Source organism: Polypterus senegalus, chromosome 2, assembly GCF_016835505.1.
Source record: "Polypterus senegalus isolate Bchr_013 chromosome 2, ASM1683550v1, whole genome shotgun sequence".
Classification (NCBI taxonomy): domain Eukaryota; kingdom Metazoa; phylum Chordata; class Cladistia; order Polypteriformes; family Polypteridae; genus Polypterus; species Polypterus senegalus.
This window is the reverse complement of record NC_053155.1, coordinates 265,249,582-265,273,808: the sequence shown is the minus strand read 5'-3', so window position 1 is coordinate 265,273,808 and position 24,227 is coordinate 265,249,582. Positions and strand designations below refer to the sequence as shown.

The following is a 24,227-nucleotide window of genomic DNA, read 5'->3' as shown; positions in this document are numbered from 1 at the left end:
AAAACTGGATTTCATGTTGGTTAATTGGAAAAAGACAAAGAGTACAGATAAGAAATGGGATGAAGACATCACTGGAGTGCCTAAGAGGGTCTGTTCTTGGACCATTAATCTTTCTAATTTATACTAATGACATAGATTCCTATATAGTTAGCAAACTTATGAAATTTGCAGATGACATCAAAATTCGAGAGATACCAAATACCAAGAAGGTAGCAAAAACAGTTCACAAAGACTTTAACAATCTTTAGAACTGGGCAAACACTTGGAAAATACAGTTTAATGTAGAAAAGTGTAAAGCGCAAAGCAAAGGCGAACATAATTTTCATTATAAATAGAAAACAAAAGACACTGTCTTACAAGAAGTAACCTCTGAAAAGGATTTACAGGTTTATTCTGACACAACATTCACATCATCTAGGCAATGTGCAGACGCCAATGGTGGAAAGTAACACATTACATTTATTCTTGTTACTGTGCTAGAGTAAATTAAGTAGGAAATTGTACTTTTTAAATTCTTTTACTCTTTAAAAAGTGCATTATTTAGTAACAACTTCACCCTGTTAAATTTTTAAGGTGATCATTATAAAGTAGAACTGCTTGGCTGTGTTAAAGTCCGGAGTTCATAGTAGTAATTATAAATAAAACTGCATTCAAAAATACTTGCCATTGCAGGTCACGATCTTGGAGTGCAAAGTAATTTTGTTAATAATGCAATGGACATGCAGTTTTCTCTTGCTGGGTAAGTGGATTCGTCCCAGTATGGTGCAGCGTAACACTATAGTGTGTTGGACTGAAACTGGGTATGTGCTAGAGGGTGCACAATTATGGAAAATTAATAATTGATGATTATTTCCTTTTATAATGTGACTGGAATTATTAATTTCAATGAACAGTACACATACAATGAAATGTGCACCTTGTCTTACCAGCTGCATAGCTTGTATTCTTTTTACACACTGTTGAGTTGAACCTTCATTTTGTACAGAACTACTTAAATAGTTAATAAGAAATTGTTAAATGCTGGATCAGTACAAAAATTCAAAGTTTTGTGTTTAGTCATGTTTATTTTTTATTTTTTACAACAAAGATATGGCACACTTAGGATAAAATGCATGCCACTGATTTTTAATACCTTAAATTACATTAAACACAATTTAAGTACAACACAAATATTCCCCTTTTTTCAAAATAAATATTATTATCTGAAAAAACAGACTTCACCACCAAACACCATTCAAAAATGTAAAACCTCGGAAAATGTTAAACATGGGAATGTTAAATTGGAGTTCTGCTGTATTAAGGAAACAAATGTTGCATGTGTATGTAAAAATTAAAGCAGATAAGAAAATCTTTAACTATATTAATGGAAGATTAAGAAGTTAATGTAAACATAACCTGACAGTTCTATTGCGAGGGTATATAAAAACATTAAATGTAACCATGTTAATATATAGCAAACTCCAAAAGTATTTAGATAGTAACACCTAGTTTCATGCTGCTACCTAATTTAGTTCTTGAGCACTTGTGCCACCAAACTTGAGGAAAGTATTGTAATAAAAGGCACACTCACTTAAAGAAGCAACATCACTAGCATCTACTTTACAGCAGGTATTTCTCATCAACATAATGAACCGCTATGCTCAGGCGTGCTTCCATAGTTCTACTCAACCATCAATTGTTTACGGTTGCATAAAGCAAAAGTTGTTTCAGATCAATTTTAATTTCTCTCTGACATCTGGAACAAAGTTTTGAGTGTTGATAATTTTTAAAACCTTTATTGTAAAACATTTTAATGAGAGCTTTGTCTTTTGAAAAATAAAACACAAAGGCTACGGTTATCAGATTCAGCTTTCAGTAGCCTGCTGTATACAGATATACGTTATAACATAAACAGTTAATTGTTATCTGTGTCATGATCCTAACTTCACTCATGCTGCTTGCTTAGCTTTCATACATTCTTGGACTATGTGGTTGAATTTTAAATGGCTGTATACGTGTTTGCGTGCAGTGGTATAGCAGTTTGTACAGTGCACTTTTTTAAATAAAATATTTCCAAATTACAGATGGTTCTCTTCATTTTAGTACTTTAACATCTAAAAAGTGTCAAGTGATCTAGATTCAACAATAATTATTCTTAATTTTTCTGGAAGCTGCTGCAAATAGTGAAGAAATCTATTCACATCTTTTTAAAAGATACTGTTTGGGATCAGACTGCTAAAAACACATTTAGCATGTAGTTAGTAGTTTGATGTTAGTGCCTTAGTGAATATGTCTGTGCTTGATTACAACACTCATTTGCTGTTTACAGCAGGCTGCAACAGGGAGTCCTCCATCTCTAACGGGAGAAGTAAATGGAATGCAATAATCATTACTTTCCACAATTAGTATATTGAGGCAGTCGTAACTGTACACACAATTAATACACAGTTAATTTTGCAGCCCTGGAAGCCCTGTGCTGTAGAAGACCCTGCCATAAATCAAGTCTACAGCTGACTTTATGTTTCTGTTGCATTTGGGGATACATGTGCAATGGAAGACACAGTGGAAAAATTTTGATATAGTTGTGGCAGCAAAACTCTTTATGAAAATGGGATTGTACTGTACAGCCCAGGTCACAGTTAGAAAAGCTATTCAGTCCCAAGGGCGCAAAACAAAACAGCTTCATTAAGCAATATGAACTGCACCTCAAAAACTGTGAAGTTGACTTCTAAATTTGTGGAGTGTTTTAAATAATTCAGCGTAAGTGATAAAAATTACAGTAAAATTCTGATAACTACTTATTGTTGCAAACGAAGCAGTGCCAAGTTGTCTAAAGGGTTAAACCATGAAAACAGGAGGCATCATTTTTAAAAATATGTTCCCCTTTAGTGCACTACACCCATGTGAAATGTAATTAGCATGCACAGAATTTCCTAAACCTGTGTAGTAAGCATTGGCAAGTTTGAAATATTTAGCAGCAATTTTGTGCTTAAGAATATGGGTGCCTGCAAAGATTTTGGCTTGAACATTTGAACAAGATTACAGCAAAAAGCTCCACATTGACAACTGTGATAGTTAGTGCATGGGGCACTGGTGCTACGCAGATTGTACTTGGCAAATGTCAGCTTAATTCAAAAGCCTTTTGTCATGTGGCTGTCAGTACAGCTCTTATGTCTGCTACTGCACTTTTTTCTGCAAAACTGCGTTTCTTTTCTCTCCACTGATGTCTTTTACTGTCTCAAATTTCACATCATAACGATAACAACAAACTAAATGCTTAACTGATATTTAAATGACAAATTTGATTATTGTTTACCAAGCATTCATTGTCATGACATCATTTTTTCATGTTTTACTATCTGAAATAAACAGATTGCCTCCATGATGTGCACTATTAGTGTAATAGGCTGAGATGAGTGTTGCGGAGTACTAACAATCTAAATAATATAGAAGCCTTATTACTGAATTCAATTGCCATTACTTTAGTGCATGTCTAGTAATAAAAATATGTTGACTTGTTTTAAAGGGAGAGAATGAAGCACTTTGTAGTTCACAAAGACACTGTTTGCTAGACGTATACAATAATGATTAGTTTAAAACCAACAAAGCTGCTGTGCTGTTTTAGATTTTGGATAGAAATCCTGTGAAAAGTTGCACACAAACATATGACACTGGATTCTTCTGTCACTTTTGTTTTATGTTTGGAATTTTGAGATTTCATCAGTCAATTTTTAATATTAATATTAGATTTTCTTACAAATATTTTTGTATTTCACAGACTTGGATATCTGAGGATATTTACTACTTATGTTATGTTTTTTTGTAAAGTAGACAATTTGTACTCTTTTTAAGCTAACTTTTTTACTTTTACTTGAGTAGTTTCCATGTCAAATACTTTTATTGTTACTTAAGTCTTTTTGTGTTTGTGTAATAATAATTCTACTTCTGTGGTTATCTTCTCCACCTCTGATATAAGCAAATTAAACGTCAAATAAAATTTTGGTCAAAACTATTAAATATAAATCACAGGGTGTTATGCTTAGACACTGTGATGTGTAATGTACTAGTCAGACCTCATCTATAGGTCCTTCACCCCTGAGGATGAGGGGAAATTTTGGTCACTACTTTACACAAAGACATAACTGCACTTGAAGCTGTGCAGAGTGGAGCACCCAAGTCCATCCATTTAAAGGACATGTTTTACTTTAAAAGGCTCATGGATGTAAAACTGCTTTAATATAGAACAAAACCGCCTGACCAGATAGCTAATCCAAATCTTTAAAAATTTTAAAAGCCTTGAAAAAATGGATCCAGTAAAACTATTTAAACAAAATTGTGAATATTTTACTAAAGGACACCTATGAACATTAAAGTTAAGTGTATTGGACTGAAGCCAAGGAGAAATTCCTCATCCTCAAGTTGTGGGAATCCAGAACATACTACCAAATCATGTAGTTGAAGCAACCTTTAAAAGGTATCTGGAAGAGATATTGAGACAATTTATATACTAGCTGTTGAAAAGAGCTTGAATAACTAAATTGTCTCCTCTCACTTGTCAAACTTCATATGTTCTTATGTTCTAAGGTCTTACTAGCATGAGGGAAATTAGCCATTGTAATGAAATAGAGAGTGGGGCAGAGATAAAAAGACAGAAAGAGAGAAAGAGATGAGATGTGAAGCTGTTTTTTATCTTTCTTTTAGAATTTCATATTTCCCTTGTGCTTCCTCTCCCTTATGTATGTTATTTTAAAAAAACACCAATGTTATAAAATGCATGGCCTGTATATTATTCCAAATCTAAATAAACATTAGGAGGACACTTTACTTTTTCATTCCCTTTCCTTTCCTTTTTCACTAACTTTCCTCCAGCATGCATAAGCTCTTTCATGTAATAAAACAAAACAAAAATTGTACAATGTAAATTTACAGAAAACAACTTACTCAGGCTGCTAAGCTGCCGGATGATGGCTGACAGCGTATTATTGGTGACACACTCAAGCTCACTGGTGATCCCTTCCGGCAAGGTTCCCCGGCACAAGTGCCTTGGCTCAATGTTTCTTTTAACTAGCGGCATGATTTCTTCTTATACCATCACACTCCCTACAGGAATAAAAGTCAAAGAGGTTAATACACAAAGAAAAATTAATCAGAAGAGATTCATATTTTCAGACTTTTGCGATATCTATCTATGAGAGAAACTGTCAAAAATAACAATTAACTCAATTTTGCTTTATTTTACAACTTTAAAGTGGAATGGAAACACTATGCAAAAACTGATTTACATACAGGGGGGCAGCCTCAAAAATGCAGCAGTGTTATGGAGGCATTCACTTTGACCACAGTATACATACAACTGCCATGTTCTCCATTTAGTATGCCGATTAATTGTTATGATATATTCACAGTTGACAGCATGCAGCTGGCAGTATGAGCTTTCTTGATTACCCTTTTCTTATTGCATGTTTGAGTTTGTCGTCATTTTACTTCAAATGCTCTGAGAATATATGCCTGCAAAAACTTCTGTATTTCACAGTTGAAGTAGTTATATTATTTATCATAAAACTTACTGCACATTAAATCAATGTGATTGAATAGAAAGTGATGTGGTTTTTGGTTATATCATCTAGATTTACAATTATTCATTTTAATATGGATAATAAAGGTTGCTCCCTGGAATTCATTTAAATAAACTGTAAGCTATCTGTCAGACTAATCAAACACATGCAACTGAGAGCAAAACAATACTTAAATGATTAATATGAAACAAAAACTGAATCATTACTGTGGGACAGACCAAGTGTGTTCATGCATACGAAAAGTATTAATTAATTTAGAGTACAGGCAAGTAACCTTGTTCCTCACATGAATATGAGCCATCAACATTTTGGTTTTAAGCCCAGCTCCTTAACCTTATAATTATGTGTGCATACATACTGAACAATGTAAGCAGGACAGAAAACAAAACTAGGAAGGAAGCGCAATAAATAAATATACAAATTAATAAAGTAAGTTTAACCCTAGAGCATTTCCACAGCACTTCAAGTTTACTTCCCACCCCGTATTTATCATATGTCAAAGAGAAACAATTAGATTCTAAATGCTGCTGGGCTCCAGCTTCCTTCGTGACTCTGGAATGAATTAAGCAGGTTGTTATGGTATCTTTGCAATCTTTTTTTAATGAGGACATACATAACTGTTTCTAAGGATCAACTGTCATGCTTTAAAAATTAGATGGAACAAAAGGTATCATTTTTATGATGAACGGGTATGTGTATCATTTAGCATGTATAATTACTTCACCACTCATGTCATATCCAGGAGATTAATATTGCAGTCATCTAGGGTAAATCAAAAGCAAAAGAACAATGTGCATCCTAATGCCAAAAGCATGCCTGGAGCAATTTTCTAGGTTCTTGGGGAAGTGAGTTACATGTGAGGTGTAACTAAGATACCAACTGTAAGCCTCATTCTAGGACAAGACATACCTTCCTGTGCTTTTCAACACATTCATGAAAGCATAAGTGATTGTGCAGATTAGAAAGTAGAAGATTGTAAACCTGTTAGGAATGGTGTTATGTATGAAATAGTGAAAGATGACAAACATCCTGGAAACAGACAAGATCAAATAAATGAATACATATAATTAGTGAAATCTGATCGATCACCAGTAGCTGAAGATACAGCCAGGAGTTTTCCAACTCTAGCCATACAAAATTCCCAGGGCACCTTATATTTTATGAGAAATATTATACTGTTTTGTTAAAATCATCATTTCAACTATGAATACTTGATAATGAAATGTTTTGCTGTGAAGTGATTAATATTGATAAGAATGAGTGGTTTGAGGTGTTAGCAATTAAGAAGATATGTAACATGCTGATTTTAAATTGGCCCTAGTGTGTGCTTGGTGTGTGGGTGTGTTTGTGTGTGTCCTGTGGTGGGTTGGCACCCTGCCCAGGATTGGCTCCTGCCTTGTGCTCTGTGTTGGCTGGGATTGGCTCCAGCAGTCCTCGTGACCCTGTGTTCGGATTCAGCGGGTTGGAAAATGGATGGATGGATGATTATTCTAGAATGGGTACCACTGCTCTAATACCTCAAAATTATTCAGTAACTAAAGCTAAATTCATGCTGAAAAAATGGCTTAAAAATTCAGCTGTATATGTGCCTTTAAATGAAATAGCATTATCCAAAAAGTAGACATTAAACAGATTTAATGTATTCTGATATTAAAGTGGGCGGCACGGTGGTGCAGTGGTAGCGCTGCTGCCTCGCAGTTAGGAGACCCAGGTTCACTTCCCGGGTCCTCCCTGCGTGGAGCTTGCATGTTCTCCCCATGACTGCGTGGGTTTCCTCCGGGCACTCCGGTTTCCTCCCACAATCCAAAGACATGCAGGTTAGGTGGATTGGCGATTCTAAATTGGCCCTAGTGTGTGCTTGGTGTGTGGGTGTGTTTGTGTGTGTCCTGCGGTGGGTTGGCACCCTGCCTGGGATTGGTTCTTGCCTTGTGCCCTGTGTTGGCTGGGATTGGCTCCAGCAGACCCCCGTGACCCTGTATTCGGATTCAGTGGGTTAGAAAATGGATGGATGGATGGATGATATTAAAGTGCCTGTCATCTCTTCGAAGACTTTAAAGAGTGAAGAGAGGTTTGTCCTGCTATCAGGTATCTTGAGTGCCATCTTTCCAAGTGATTTCTGTGTGGGTATTTTATATGCCCCTCCTGTGCCTATGTGAGTTTTTTTATCCAGATACTGTAATTTCCTCCCATATGTCAAAGAGGTCTGTTTAGATTAACTGCTAACATTAACCTGGCCCAGGTTTAATGAAGTGCAAGTCTATGATTCAGTGCGTCAGGAGTTTCATTCAGTGTGCCTTTGTGCCTTCTGTTTGATAATGTGATCATAGGTTTCCTTTTAATGCTACCCTTCAATAATAAAATCAGGTTTGACAAGTGAATGCGTGGAGAGTAGACTACAATAATACAGTATATATTCTGTCGCTTTATCCTCATCATGTTAATGGAACAAAAGTAAGAAAGCAAAGTCAATAGATAGAAAAGCAAATGATTTTATAAAATTGTGAATACTTAATCACCTTTTGCATCTATAAAAGTCTACTAATTAGACTTGTAGCTGAAAGCATATCTGATATGCCATTAAATTAATGTGAAGCACAGTTTATAATCAAAAGATATTCAATCACCATAGGCCAAAAGAACTAAAGAAAAATTTAAATGAGAATAATAAATAAAACAGTAGTTATTTTAATTAACTACTTAAAGTATACTGTGTATTGTTTGTGTCAAAGAAACAAAGGGTTTTGGAATGGTAGTGGTGGCTTGCTGCCAAATTCAAAGAATCCATTTAAATTACCTGATTAGTCACCCACTTTGTATAAAAGGCTGGTGGCAAAGGGCTAATTGACAAATTAAACAAAAACAGGATTTATTCCCTAGAAATCAGTATATTTGTAGATATCCTCTAGACCTTAATGACTTTAGTGTGTTTATTTTACTAGCAAAAAGGTTTAGACTTTCTTGATCCAGTATGGATCAAAGAGCAGCATATACTTAACTTCAAGTAGTCCAAACTAAATATGAAACACACAAACAACTATTAAGCCATGCAAAATAAATACATATTTTCATATGTATAAATTGGACTTCATGATTCCTTGTTTCTGAACTCTATAGCCCTAAAATACTAGGTACATTTCTTCACTTTCCTAATTTGTATATTCTGGCCAGCTATTTTTTCTCCAAAAACCTGTTTACTCTTTGTTTGCTGTGCTTGGATAAAAGGCTTCTCCATTATTTTTTAAATTCTACACCTCTTCATAAAAGAGTTAGTTTTAGGTATACTGTACATAGAGCAGCAAATGCATAAAGAAAATGTCTCTCTTGTTCATGAACTACTTGCATTTTAGAATGTTAAAGGAAATCAAGAAATTGATTGACTAATTAATTCATTTTCCCAACCAACTAATTTGAATTCTGGGTTGCAAGGGAGCGAAGCTCATCCCAGGAGTATTAGACCAAGTCAGAAAACAACCCAAGATCAGCAAGTTCACTGAAGGATACAGTCATCAACCCAAGGGCAACTAAGTTAACCTGCTTTGGCATTTGAAAGGAAACCAGGATCTTCAAAGAAAACCCTCACATAAATAAGGAGAAAGTGCAAAGCTAATATACAGAGTCCAGACTGGGATTTGAACCCATTACTCTGGAGCGTTGTAGCAGCCATGCTAACCCATTGACAAAGTATTAAAATTGATTCAGCATGACAAATTAAAAGAACTACTTTTATCTCATAATAAATACAAATGTACATTAATATTTCTGAGAAAATCTAACACTGTTAGTTTCTATCAAGTACAGGTAAACATGGAAAATAGTAGAAAATGAGACAAAATTAAAATTGGTTCAGGAACTCCAGGTACTACATGCATAATCAGACAAATATATAGATATATCGTTTACCTAAAAATGGAGAAATTACATGCCATCTCTCAGTTTCTCAATATATAGAGAGACAGAGCCCTTGTGATAGATGGTTCCCTTCTCCGCGATTATTCCAAACGGTTAACTAAACTGTTCTAACTAAAACACTTTAGTTAGAAATGTGGGTCCTGCACTCCATAAGATAAGCAGAAAGCATCTATTATTGTTGCACCTCTCCACAATATATATACCCATATATATACTCATACACTTGTTCTGTATCAAGAATGTCATCAACTACTCCATCCCCATAATTTTTAATTCTAAAAATATTCATAAGCCATCATAGTGATGGTATGATATTGACGTCAACAACACTGGAGCACCACAACGAACAGTCGTGTCTCCGTTCCTCTTCAGTCTGTACTCCTGATCATGTCACTTGCAGAAATATTCAGATGACTCTGCAATTTTGGGCTGCATTGATGAACCAGAGTATGGGAGTCAGGTGGAGAATTTTGTTTTGTTTCTTAGTGTAAAAAACATCAGCAAAAGCAAGGAACCGGGTATTGACTTTTGCCGCACCCAGGAGCCTCTGTGTTTGGTCATTATTTATTGAGTGGATGTAGATGTGGTTCACTCCTACAAGTACTTAGGGGTCCACATTGATGACAGGTTGGACTGGTCTAGGAACTGGTCTAGGAAAGGACAGAGCAGGTTTTTTTCTTTAGGAGTTTGTATTCCTTTAATGTGGAAAGTGACATCCTTCATATCTTCTACAACTCTATAATACCCAGTTCGATTTTCTACACTATGGTATGCCGGGCTGGTAACATCACTTCAAGAATCAATAAGCTAAGTAGGAATTATGAAGTTTTTCTTTACAGAGACAATCACAGACACATGGAATAAGCTACCAAGTAGTGTGGTAAACAGTAGGACTATAGGGACCTTCAATACTAGACTTGATGCTATTTTGGTAGAATTAAGTGAATAGGATTGGTCAGCTTTGTTAGGCTGAAAGAACTGTTCTCATTTAAATGTTTTTTAATGTTTGAATATTTTAACATATATCCCCTTTTTAAATCCTCAACCAACCCAAGCCACCAATTATTAGTGGTATGAAAACTGCCCACTGCATCACCTGATTACATCCATCCATCCATCCATTTTCCAACCCGCTAAATCCGAACACAGGGTCACAGGGGTCTGCTGAAGCCAATCCCAGCCAACACAGGGCACAAGGCAGGAACCAATCCCAGGCAGGGTGCCAACCCATCGCAGGACACACACACAAACACACCCACACACCAAGCACACACTAGGGACAATTTAGAATCGCCAATCACCTGATTACACATTTATCTATTGCAAACAACTGGAAGAAAACTAAACTGATATTTTATTGAAATGTTTCTGCTACCGGATTACACCCAGCACACTCTTTTCTGCTTGGCAGCGCGACTGAGCTCTGCAAAGGAGCAACGTGCTATTTGTTTTACAGCCAGTGCTGCTTATATAATAATAACGGAGGTATATTTCCTTCAAAAAAAAAAAAAGTATTGTGTTAGGTTACTTATTACTTTAAAAAGTAATCAGACTACATAACACATATTACTTTTAATGAGTTTCCCACCAGCACTGGTAACAAGGTTGTGCACTATACGTTCAGCTCATCAACAGAAATTTAGCAATTTCTGAAATATTGAGACAGATTGTTTCAAACAGGATCACCCAAATATTTGCCTTAGGAAATTATCTTGTAGACACTTCTTTCTACCTGTGGCAGCCGAAGACTAGTGCAAAACTAAGCAAGCAAACACAGTGACGTGGACATGCACAGACTACAAAATTCATAACTGTAACCCCGTTAAGGGTTTACATGGCCAGATAACTGGGTTATTCACAGAGTAATCTATGTCTGTTAACCAGATTTTTCGGAGACCAATAACCTAGATTCTATAATCGGAATAAGGGTTTAAGTGACATTTTAGAAACCAGGTTTCTGTGAATAAGCTAGGTATTAAAGGGCATGTAAACATATTCACTGTGATGTATGTGTACAGTAGTTCTGAGAGAGAATGGAATCAGAAAATGGTATGGAGATGTCAGAATTCACATAGAGGGTTTAACCATGAAGACTTTCTACTATATAACACAATGCTAAGGTGTATGTATGTGTGTCCAGTCCCTCAGAGCAATCTGATTAGTTAATTTGGCTTTGGTGACATGTTTGAAAGAGGAAGTGCTAGTGTGAGACACATGAAGAGGTGAAATTGCATAGAAGGCATGATGAGAAACTCACCTTTAAGGATGAGAAGGATATAATCAGACTGGAAGTGAAACACCTTGAAAATAATGACACAGTCTGAGAAGCAGGCTTTATGGGAATGTGCTCAAAAAAATTGAGCACCAGTCAAGAGAGGATCAGACTCACAAGGATACCGATGAATGACGATGAAGGTACAAATAAATTATTATTGTGGCTAGTATTTAAATAAACAAAAATCAGGATCTGTAGCCTGAATCACAGTCAAACAATCAAGTAATAATTTGTAAGCCAAAATAAGTACACGTAAGATATGGCCGCCATGTACCCGCCAATACCCCAAGCCGCCAGGTGGAGCCCTCCTTGCAGCATGGAGGTCCCCAGAAGACCAGCAGGGCATTATGGACCATGTAGTTTTTGTGCACCGCCCTGCTGGATGCCATGGGGCCACGAGAGGAGCTGCAGGGAGGACCAAGAATTCTTCATGCCCTATGACCCGGAAGTTCGTCATAGGAAGAGCGGCGGCTTCGGGTGAGAAACATTATTTACCCTGACCCGGAAGGAATAAGGACTTGTGGACTGTTGGGAAGGAACACCTCCGGGTCAGGGAATATAAAAGGACTGTGGGGCTCCCAGACGATGAGCTGAGTTGGGAGGCAGGGTGGCTAAGCGTCTGGGAGTGGAGGATTTGTTATTGTTCATTGGAGTATTTGGGAGTAGAGGGTGCTTTGTGCACTTTATTATAAAATAAATATAATTATTGGACTTTTACCTAGTGTCTGACGTGGTGTCTGAGGGTGCAAGGGTGCGAGAAGCATCTTATTCTGTTACAATTGGCGTAGCTCCGGCAGGATTCTCTGGCCGTCAGTTTGGCAGAGGACCTGAATTTAAAAATTTATTGTGGACAGAATATCCCGGAAGACAGCGCCACGACACACACAGAAAAATCGCCAGAAACCTCATCTTTATCAAGTCCGTCATGGGAAGAAGAAGACAAAGCAGAGCGCCAGCAACAGCGGAGGTCTAGCGCTCGGCATTGCCTGCGCTCAAGAGGAGCTATGGAGCGGCTACGCATTTCGGGAGAGATTTCCGGAGGAGGACGTCACCGACGAGGTATGTACAGGGAATGTACTGAATAATCTTTTTAAATTAACACATGATGTCCCATGTACATACCTCCCAGATGTCCATCCGAAGGCTCTGCGGGAGGCAGAAGACAGACCCGAAGGCGATGGCACGCTCTCATTCAGGCAAGCGAGTAACCCGAAGCACTTCCGCATTACGGGTGCGGCGAGGGACACGTGACCTACCACAAGGGATTCCAGGAAGGTGGCGTTCCGTATCCAGCTGTTTGTGGCTTCGCCAAGAAAAGACGGACTTGAGTTTTTCGAAGGGGAAAGGGGAGGCGATCGAAGTACCGCTATCCCTACAAAAAGGTAAGGAGGTCCGGGAAATGATTGATCGGTCCGTCGATAAATTGATACAGACGGATCACAGTCAGCCAAAAGCGGCACCGCGTCCTCGAAAAGAACTCCAAATCCCAGGCTCCCTTGCGGGACCTGTCTGAGCACGTGCCAGGAGCGGCCGTGTTTATTGGCTCCCACCGGAGGGTAAGGCTAATGATGGCTCGAGCATGCCTCCGGGTGAATTAAGTAACTTTTTGGGCGTGCACGAGCTGGAAAAGTTGCTTCAGCCCGTGCACAAATTTTTACAGGTGGTGGAGACAATAAAGAAGATCACTGGGGATCTGGGAGCAGCGGCCGAAGCGCCTTTAAGGAGGGTGGATGAATTCCTACGGCGATTTGGTCAGGAGTCTCCCATTATGATTGATTTGGCGGTACAGGTGAGTTTTACGGTACCGCATACAGAATAAGGGGACACAGAGTGACGCTGGCCCGCGTTAATTAGTAGCGGGTGCCAAGTCACTACGAGCCCTACAAACGAGTGTGGTGTGATGACAGAAGGGCGGTGGAAGCACTGATCGTACCAGAGCAGCTGAAAAGTGCTGTCTCGGAGCGATGCGGTGCTGAAGACGCCGCCTCTGGTTTCTTTAAAGTCAACGGGCATGCAAACAGCAAAGAGGCTCTCTTTCATTAATAGAGACCCAAACTGTGGACAAGCCCCAGAGTAAACTGGAGATCCTTAGAATAAAGAGGGGGTCTCCTGACAAGGTGGGAAAAAGGGCGGAGAGCAGCGAGGCGACCAGAAAACCCTCCTTGGCGGGGGAAAGGGTGGAGCTGACCGAGTTCCCGAGATGTTTCAGGTCTCGAGAAAAGAGCCAACCAGGAGGACTTCGTGGTGCTACAATTGCCAGCGACGGGTCACGAGTGGCGCCAATGTCCCCGGGGAGACAGGAGGTACACCGTCCCCCCAAGGTTTGCTCGAGGACAGGGGCAACGCAGTCAGAGCCCGGATGACGCGTCCTCTTGGAGGAAGACTTCCCTCTCGGGGCAGGCCGCTCCGAATCTTTATAATTCGCTGGGGGGGGAGTACTGTAAGATATGGCCGGCCATGTACCCCGGCCAATACCCCCAAGCCGCCAGGTGGAGCCCTCCTTGCAGCATGGAGGTCCCCAGAAGACCAGCAGGGCATTATGGACCATGTAGTTTTGTGCACCGCCCTGCTGGATGCCATGGGGCCACGAGAGGGAGCTGCAGGGAGGACCAAGAATTCTTCATGCCCTATGACCCGGAAGTTCGTCATAGGAAGAGCGACGGGCTTCCGGGGTGAGAAACATTATTTACCCTGACCCGGAAGGAATAAGGACTTGTGGACTGTTGGGAAGGAACACCTCGGGTCAGGGAATATAAAAGGACTGTGGGGCTCCCAGACGATGAGCTGAGTTGGGAGGCAGGGTGGCTAAGCGTCTGGGAGTGGAGGATTTGTTATTGTTCATTGGAGTATTTGGGAGTAGAGGGTGCTTTGTGCACTTTATTATAAAATAAATATAATTATTGGACTTTTACCTAGTGTCTGACGTGGTGTCTGAGGGTGCAAGGGTGCGAGAAGCATCTTATTCTGTTACAACACGTAACCCACACAACACAACATGCAAACTGTAATCAGACGGCTGAAAACAGAAAAATTTACATTCTGTTGTGAATCCAATCTTGGATGATCAGGAATGTTTGGTGCTGGCTTTGAAAACATCATAGTAGTGAGGTCATGGCATCTGACCTCTGGAATCCACATCCCAGAAACAAGATATCATGTCCTAGTTAGCAGCCTCCAATATTGTTAGTATGGTTAAGAAAACAATACGATGGTGCGGGAGAATGTGAATCATATTTAACAATGTTAAAAACATAAGAAAACAAGTTAATATAACCATTAGATTCATTGGCTTCAGAAACACAGAAAAAAGACTCAGAAGTCATGGAATAGTTTTCAAAATTTTAAATCATAAGCTAGATGAGGACAGCATATTGCCAGTGCAAGCATGTGTTTCTTTCTCATTATCAGGTCCTTTTATGGGCATGCCCTTCTCCTGGGTCACCTGTTTTGTCTACACTTCTCATTCCACCTAGGGCACCAGCTACAGAATATAAATTGTGTTAACACAAACGGTGATTTAGTCCTTTGCTGCTGCTGTGTTATTTATGTAAATCTATGTAAGAGCTCAGAATATGCACCCAGTGAAGAGCACTACATAGGATCAAACTGAACTAAAAAAGAATGGCTGGATGGATGTATTAAACTATAAACACATTACTCTTATAAAAGATCTCAACAATAACATACAGGTTATATTTAACAAAATGCATCTTCAAAAGCATCTATAAGGAAATTAAAAAAGAAGAGAAACACATCCAGCAATAAAATGTTATAAATCCACATGTCCTACATAAGGACCAACTTAACAGGCAGCACTAAGAAGATCTTGAAGGGAGCCTTGAGAACTAGCTTGAAGCACTGAACTAAAAAGAATGTGTCATACTGAAACCAGGATTTAAAATAGCATATTATGGTCTCTACCTGGTGATGTAATTAATAAAAATGAAAGCCTACATGAGTGCAGTTGGCTCTCATACTATCTGCTGGAGCTAGCCATGCAAGCCAGACAGCAGTTAGATTAAGGTATTAACAAAAGAAGATGCTGACCTGCTAATCCCATCCGTGTTGTTTTATAAACTGAATGTGTGCCTGAAATACAGCAGGCACGGTTTTTAGACAGCTTGGTAAACATAATGGGTAAAATATCTCTTTCTTTTTTAAACAAAAAGTAAACTGAAGGACTGCATAAGGCCCTGCAGAAGGATACGATAATAAGTGTTTTCTACATGAACAAATCTTTCCTCTTTCAATAAAAGTATAATCATAATAGAATAAAAGATAAAGTTTTTGGTTTGGCTATAATTTAAAAAGAAGCTCATTCACTACCTCACATAGTCACCCAATGTATATATTGTGGAACTTAAGCAGGTACTGAAAACATAACAGCCAACTATGACACACCTTTACCTCCCTGCATCTAACAGGGTCACACACTCTTTTTGCTACACTAGGCAAACTTCAGTCCATTTTTATGAGTCAGCTTAATTCACTTTTAGAGTGACAGGGAGTCAAGTACCTGGATGGGATTTCTGTCCATCAGATTAAAAAATATATTTTAAGAAATATCATGATTCATTACAAGAATATGCTTATTCCATTTTAAGGATGAGGGAAGCCAGAAACAAGAGAAGCTGGGTGCACCTAAGCAGCAAAGCTAAGGAAATTAATTAAGCTTTGTAGTGTCAAAAGGAAAAATAACTGATAGACAAGAATAAAGTTCAGATATCTGCACATTGTATATAAACTTCTTTAACATCATAAGTTTTTTGCACAGCATTTACCAACAACAATATACTGTACAGATAGAAGATGTGTAATTAACAAGAATACACAAAATTCAGGCCTTTGTACCCCTAACTTTACATTAATGCTTTTGTTTTATCTAAAATACGAATAGGCAAGCAAGACGTAACAGAGATTAATGCTAATACCTCACAAATGCCTAGACCTGAGTTCTGGCTTGGCTGCTGTCTGTGCAGAGTTTGCATGTTTCAAAAATGTTAGTGTGGAATTTCAGTTCACTCCCGTAACTCAAAACCATCCAGACTTGATTGATTACTAGCTATAAATTGGCCTGGCTTGACTTGGGATAGGTATGTGGGTGACTATGCTCTGCATGGAGTGGCAACACATCCAGGGCTTTCATATGGTGGGTTTGCACTGCAGCAAGTGGGGATCAGAAAATGAAAAAACAAAAGTTGAGTGTTTGTATTTAAAAACAGGTTTCAAAAGAACCCTACCATTACGGTTGCACTCAGCTCCAGTACTAAAAAATTTTTAATACCCAATTTTTAAAAAGGTATGGTACCCGCATTTCGTTAACTTCAGTACTGAAAGTAAACAGTATTTTTCAAGCAACTCCCACTCAGTCGTTTATTCGCATAATTAGAACTTCAATGGACCACTGCTCAATGATGAAATATACCAATGGAGGATGAATAACCTCCGTTCTTCAAACATATATAATGTATATTTATATGAATGCACCGGACAATCAAAGTAGGAGAACTACTCCTCCTTGTAAAAATGTGTAGTGCAGCTGGGACGCAAGTGATTGTGTGGTCAGGGCAGGGATGCATGCATGTTTTCAGGCTGGGGGAATCAATGCAGCAGTGACATCGGCATGAGGGAGTTATACATTATTTGCTTCAGTACCACTTTTAGTAACGGTACTGAGGTTCGATAGCTGGAATCAGTACCAAAATAAAATTTTAGCAATGAACCAGTATTTGTAAATAAACACCAACATCTGGCTTCTGTAGGTTATTTCTGTATACAGGTAAAATTCTGTTACAACGAATATCTTTACAATTAAATTTTCATTACAACAAAGTATTTTTATGGTCCCGATAGCTTTCCCATATGATACGAGTCTATAGAAATCTCGTTACTACGAAGTACATTGAGCAGATTCTTTCAATACAATGAAGTGGACAAAAGACCTTGAAATGCCTGAATGAATCATCCACAGAGCAGTTAGTTCTGTGGCCACAGCTCAGTTGTGCGCAACAATCCCCAAACAGAAACACTGTAATTTTTTTTTTCTTTCTTCAAACTTTCCTCGTACTGTTTTTTTTTTTTCCTTTTTTGTTTTCTGTGGCTTTCAGCACTACCTTTTGCTTATTGCTCATCAACATTTGAAAAACATCCATTGGAATTTAACTGATTGTCACCCTCCTATAGAAACAGCAGACATGAAAAAACAATAACAGTTCATATTAGAAAAAAAAGATATTAGTTTTTTGCAGCTCTCGATTGAGGCAAAAAGAAAAAAGACGTTGCCAGTGAATTCGGAATTTCGCCATCAACACTGTCAACTTTCTTGAAAGACAAAGCAAAACAAGACGACAAATCTCAGGTTGCAAACGTTTGTGAACTGCTGCATTTAAAGACATTGAAAAAGTAGTTTTTACTGTATGTGGTTCAGTGATGCTTGTTCAAGAAACATTCCTATTAATGCGGCACTCATTCAAGAAAATGTGAGGTGTACAAACTCTCTTGGGACCTCACCAACTAGATAGCACACCGAAGAACGTCCCGAAGTGCGATCTCCGAATCTGTACAGGGGAACAGCAGGCTCAGAGGTATTACTGTGTCTCTCCACCAAAGTAAACAGAAAAGATCTCGATGGGTGATGCAAGGATAGGAGCACGTACATTGTAAATGCAGATAACAGGATTACTTGGTCACTGACCTGGCCACAACCCTGCCTGACTGCTATGTCTGTGTATAGCAGAGTGGCAGATCACGCTACAATAAATAACCGTGCCGTTCATGTTTCAAGCTGAATAAAGCTGGTTTTGCCAAAATACTGACACTAAGCTTTGTGTTTTGGGGTGAAAGACAGGGACTTATAGAGCAACCCCGATCTTTTATGATTTGCTTCTGTGGCGCTTCACTGCACCGCTGTGAACCTGCTATTGCCCTGCCCTAGGAACGGACAATCTTCCACAGATGCTGCAATCGCGATTCGGGATGCACTTCAGCGTGTCGTTCCCATTGGGTGTGGAGTGGGGGGATCCCAAAAGTGTTCAGAAACCTCACAATATGAAGAAGAAGAAAAGGATGATTCGGCTTCTGATTGATAACTGTGCTGCACATAACATGCCTCCACATTTAGATAATGATCACGTTGAATTCCTTCCACCCAATTGCACAGCAGTGCTTCAGCCACTGTACTTGGGCATCATTCACACCCTTATGGCAAGGCAATGCTGAGAAAAATTCTCATCAGCATAACTTGTAGGCAGGAGGAGGTTAAAATTAACGTGAGAGAAGCTATTGAAATTATTGCAAACGCCTGGACACAATTTAAAGAAAGCACTATAGCTACAAATACAGAATCTCATTACAACAAAATATTTTTAGGTCCCTTGGAGTTCGTTGTTACAGAATTTTACCAGATATGAATAGCAGCTCATAAAATCTAAGTTTTGAAATTGACTTACAAAGAGATACTGGAGAATTATGCCTTCTTTGGAAATGCAACACACACAAATCCTCAACTTGTTTCATGCATAATGCAACAATGCTTTTAACTACACAATGTGTGATGGATTTTCTATCATAAGCATGAGCATTTACTGTAATTTCAGACAGTAAATGTGACAAGGAAACAATGAACAAGTAAGCTGCTTTAAGAACAGCCTGTAGCAGTGTACAGACTTGCACACATCCAGTATGAACTTTTTCACTCAATTTTACTATTACTTTTCACTAGCATCAAACCCCTCCAGATAGCTCTTATCGTCCCAAGTGCATGTAAACACGTCCACTGTTGGCCACTTTAGATTTACCAATGAACCTAATAGTGCGTATTTAGACTATGAAAGGAAACATAACCTACTGAAAGAAACCCCCATAAACATGAGAGATAAAGAAAGCACACTGTTTGGGTATCTAACCAGAGTCTAGGCACCATTATTTCACATTGTTACTGGGATAACAATCTTTCTGATAAACAAAGAGTAAAATGAGGGACAACAGATTTGTATATATCCATGCCTATCTGATGAGATGGGTTTTCTTCCCTAGTTCAATAACTCAAAAGCACTACAATGTTCTTCCCTAAATAAAGTTCACTCTCAACCTCAGCATCTGGCTTCAATAATTTTCTGAGAATTATGCCTCTGCCCCCACTTAACATTGGAATGGCTTTTTAATCCCCGGTTTAGGGTACCTTCCAGATCATCTCATGGAAGAATGACTCCCCTAAGCTCTCAAATATTTTAAAAAGCAGGTCTCATGGAAGAACGACTTCCCTGAGCTCTCAAATATTTTAAAGAGCAGGTAGCTGTTGTGAACACTGGCCCTGGCACAGACAGACGGACAGACATCATATTGTCACCACACACAATTTATTATGTACACTATTTACACAAAGTTTTCTCACGTGCACCCCCAGTGCCTTCTTGCACCGATTTCCCCAAGTCCAGGCCACACAGTCCTGTGCCTCTTTTCTCCTGGCCGCCTCCAGTCCTTCCTCTCGCTCAGTCCGCTTCCTCTCGACTTCCACCAATGACTGGAGGGAAGCGGCCCCTTAAATAACGCTCCCGGATGAGCCCCAGGTGTTCCCGGCATTCGCTCCATAGCCACGCCCCAGTGTGGCGGAAGTGTCGGCTGTCTTCCTGGCAGCTCTCCGGGCGCCACATAAAGTCTTTCCCCCGGCACTTCCTGGTGTGGCGGAAGTGCCGGGCTCCCAGGATAATTAGGCACTGGGGCGCCGCCTGGCATAAGCCCTCCTCACGTCCTCCTGGGCGTCCCGGCCGGGGACCACACTGTCCTAGCTTCCAGGTTGCTTTTGTCTTTCATTAACAGGACCCCACCACTCTTCTGCTCTGCTTGCCCACTTCCCTCTATAACCACAGGGGACTATAATTGGTTTCTTCCTAGTGAAATGTAACATCTCCCTCAGATTCTGGTGCCCTTATAAAGTGAGCTTGTAAAACACTCTTCATATGACTACGGTTTATCATCCCTAAAGGCCCATACACTCATGGATTTACACAGAACCTCTCCAACTGCCACTTTGTACATCTTTGTTACTCTTCATCTACAAGGTTGAATTTTCCAGGTTTTATACATAAAATGTTTAACTTCAAGCACAGATGTTACTTACAAACGTAATCATCAAAACATTTTTCCTACATGGTTCCAGCTCATTTGATTTTTTTCTCTACATATGGAAATTGAACTGAACTGTGTTCTGCTCCTAAAATGTAATATAACTATTGTAAATGGTCAGAGTAAACAGAAGTTTAGAATTAAGCAGATACCTTTTTTCTTTTTCTTCTTACACACACCTTGAATGCCCTCTACAATTCCTTAGGACGAAAGCTGATTAAACTGAGCAGAATTAAATAAGCATGTGATACACACAACAGAATTTTTCAGGTAATTGCTCAAAGGTGCTTTTATGTATGTTGATTTTTCCCAAGTTGCTCTAGACAAAAGTATCATCTGAATAAAATTAATGATGAACCATTTACTAATCATTACAATAGAATATTTAAACACTTAAATCATTCCATCTGTAAATCTATAAATGAGAGACTGGCAGTGAAACAGAATGTGTTAAACTTTGGATACAGAGCATAGAAGAAAGAAGGAAAAACAGATTAATGACTGCAACATGTTTGACCAGTCAATAGTGACTACACCAGGCAAATTTTTCTGTGTACAATTCCTTCAGCTCCACTATAAGCAACTGGCAGAGGAAAACGCATAGTGCAAAATGTGTATTTCTTGATTATCTCTTTTGATCATGTCAGCTTTGAGAATTAGACATTTGCCTCCAAATTAAGGATAAATCAACCTTGAAGTGCTCCTTTCATCAACAGTTTAGGGATTAGGGAGCCATGGCCAGCACCCTAGTTGAAAGAGAGCCACTGTAGTACGGAGAAGACTGCTCACATCCAAAATGGAAATAAAAGCTAATCATACAGAAATAAGAATTGACTGTTCTTAGAAGTCATGTACGCATATGAGATAGTGATTTAAAAAAACAATGATGTCTGGAGTAGTGTAACACCAACAGTAAACATTAGTGATTTTTAATTTATTTTGAATTTACATCACATACAAACTTTTCTAAATTCTGATAAGAATGTGACAGCTATAATGAACACAGCAGAAAAGATACAAGATAGAAGTTGCCATGATCAGAAAAGAATATTCTGTTAAAGAATATTGTTTTTAATTTATACCCTAACAGGTTAGCATTGTGTCCACCAGAGCTTGTTTCCCTCTGAGCTTTTTAACTGGTTGTTTCTATTGGTGGAAAAACCATGATCACTGTTCTGCATGATGTTATCCTCTGAATCTATTTTGAGTTTAAAAGTAATGCTTATTTAATTATATTATTTTTTTTTTTACTACATAACCATTTTCTTTACATTCACCACAGAAATTGCTGGTTAATGCATGCCACGGCCGCCAATATGCAACATGTGACTACATTATGTTGCCAGTGTAGCATATCGCAATGCATTGTTGTCACCACCCAAGTATTTGAATTTTATAAGCAAATCTGCAGTTGAATCTCTGATCCTTGCAAATGTCTGTTTATTTCCTTACTTTTGATTTTTGTATAGCAACTTTGTTTTATTGACTGATTGTTCTATCTACCACTTAAGACCTCATCCTGCCTTTAGACAAGTGTTTTGACTAGTCATTTTTTCCCAGGTAATTTTTTAATGATTTTTTCAAGATAACCCTCTTATGTTTTCGCGCTCAGGCACAATAGTTTATTATTAATAATGATAATTTTCACTTATGTCCGTCTGAAGTCACCAATGATGTCACTATTGTAGTACATTGTAAGGTTGTTTCTGCAGTGTCCTGAGAAAATTCTCCCCTGCTTAAACTTACATTTCCATACAATTAAGACCACATACGCAGTATCAACAATCTTTTACATCCAAGTGAGTTTCTGTTGATAATCCTTCCCGACACATTATATGCATGTGCAAATGAGTTGAGAACAAAAAAATATATCTAGCTGTTCAGACCTACAAATACAGACATCTCTCCTCATTTCTTCACAAAAGTACAGGATTTCATTAATGCACAAAGACCTTAAAAAGGGGATTTAACCCCAGCCTTTTTATAGACAAAACTGATGTGTTAGCAATTGCAATGCAAAACACTAGAAAACTTAATTTTGCTTTGTAAAATCAATCCCTAAACAATGCCGTTTCTCAACCAGTCAAATTCACACTATTCACTTAGCAACACACGTATTTAAACTTCATAACCCCACCTCTGACCCATATTTTCATCACTTCTCCACCTTGTGGCAATCCTGATGCAAAGACTAGAATTCCCATCATGCGGTACAGCAAACAATTTGATCAGCTCCCTCACAGTTTCAATAGGAGCATCGACAAAAGCATGATGTCATCAAAGATAGCAGCTCATATGGTTTTTGTTTCCTCAACAACTTTACAATAACAATTTTATTGCCTAACTGGAATATGGCTTTTATTTTACAGTACATCTTTTTTCTCTCATCGTCATTTGCCCTTAGACACACTGCATTTGCAAAATACACATTCCCCCCTTTCTTTTCATCTAAGATGTATGAGTCCACAAGTAGATTAGGCAGTGAAGTCAGCCACAACTTACTGAGATGTCATATCTGGCATCATCTATGTGGCGAGATTCACCTACCATCATGCACTTGATCAATCGTACACTTCATTTCACTGTGAACACCTCACATGTCCTTCCGCTTTAAAAAGGCCAACAATGTTGTCCACCAGTATATAATCATTAACTTCTCAATACAGTACACATGAACAACTAAATAAGTACTTTATGAAGTAAACAAAATACTGTACAAACGGAATAAAAAAAAATGCCAGTTACATGATAGAGCTAAGCCATGAGGGAACAGAATGAACCTCAATTTTTTCAGCTTGTGGGGATGCTCTTTTTTAGAATGTAAATGAAACAGACCAACTAAAGATTATACTTTTCAGTGAGAGAAAGTAATTACTTGCTTTTATTTTTTGGTTGGTAAAAATTTATTCTGAGCCACTATATATTAATTCAGTTCTAATTTATAATGTTTCTGAATACTATTATTGATGATGTCCTGTGCTACCACCCTAATTGCAGATACTTTCCTTGGTCTATGTGCCCCATTGTTTACTAACAGAACACAAGTTAAACAAGAATATAAACTACAAGCACAGACTAACATCACACAGATTCCACTAGGTAAAAAAGTACTTCCTTAATGCTTTTACACAAGAAAATGCTGTTATAAAACACAGTACCTCAAACTTTTGGTTTAATGTTTCATCACATTCTTGCATTGCTTTGTCTTTGTGTTTTCCATGCTCTTTTGATTTTCAATAAAACGTTTCTTTCAATTTGGACTTCCACATTACACCGCCTCTCAGTACATTTTCCACTCTCTTTTCTTTGGTGGCTGGATAAACGCATATTCAGTATCAATCACTTTGCCATTCATGGGAGCCTCT

The 24,227-nt window shown here is 38.5% G+C and overlaps 1 protein-coding gene across 1 annotated transcript in view; it reads right to left on the bottom strand.

Moving 5' to 3' along the window:
- The window catches only part of wasf3b (WASP family member 3b), a 151,083-nt gene that overhangs the window by 72,401 nt on the left and 54,455 nt on the right, over positions 1-24,227 (bottom strand). Inside the window, exon 2 of the mRNA XM_039745485.1 lies at positions 4,921-5,079. Within this exon, the coding sequence (XP_039601419.1) occupies positions 4,921-5,053 (133 nt within the window). The 5' untranslated portion in view covers positions 5,054-5,079. The remainder of the gene's footprint in view (positions 1-4,920; positions 5,080-24,227) is intronic.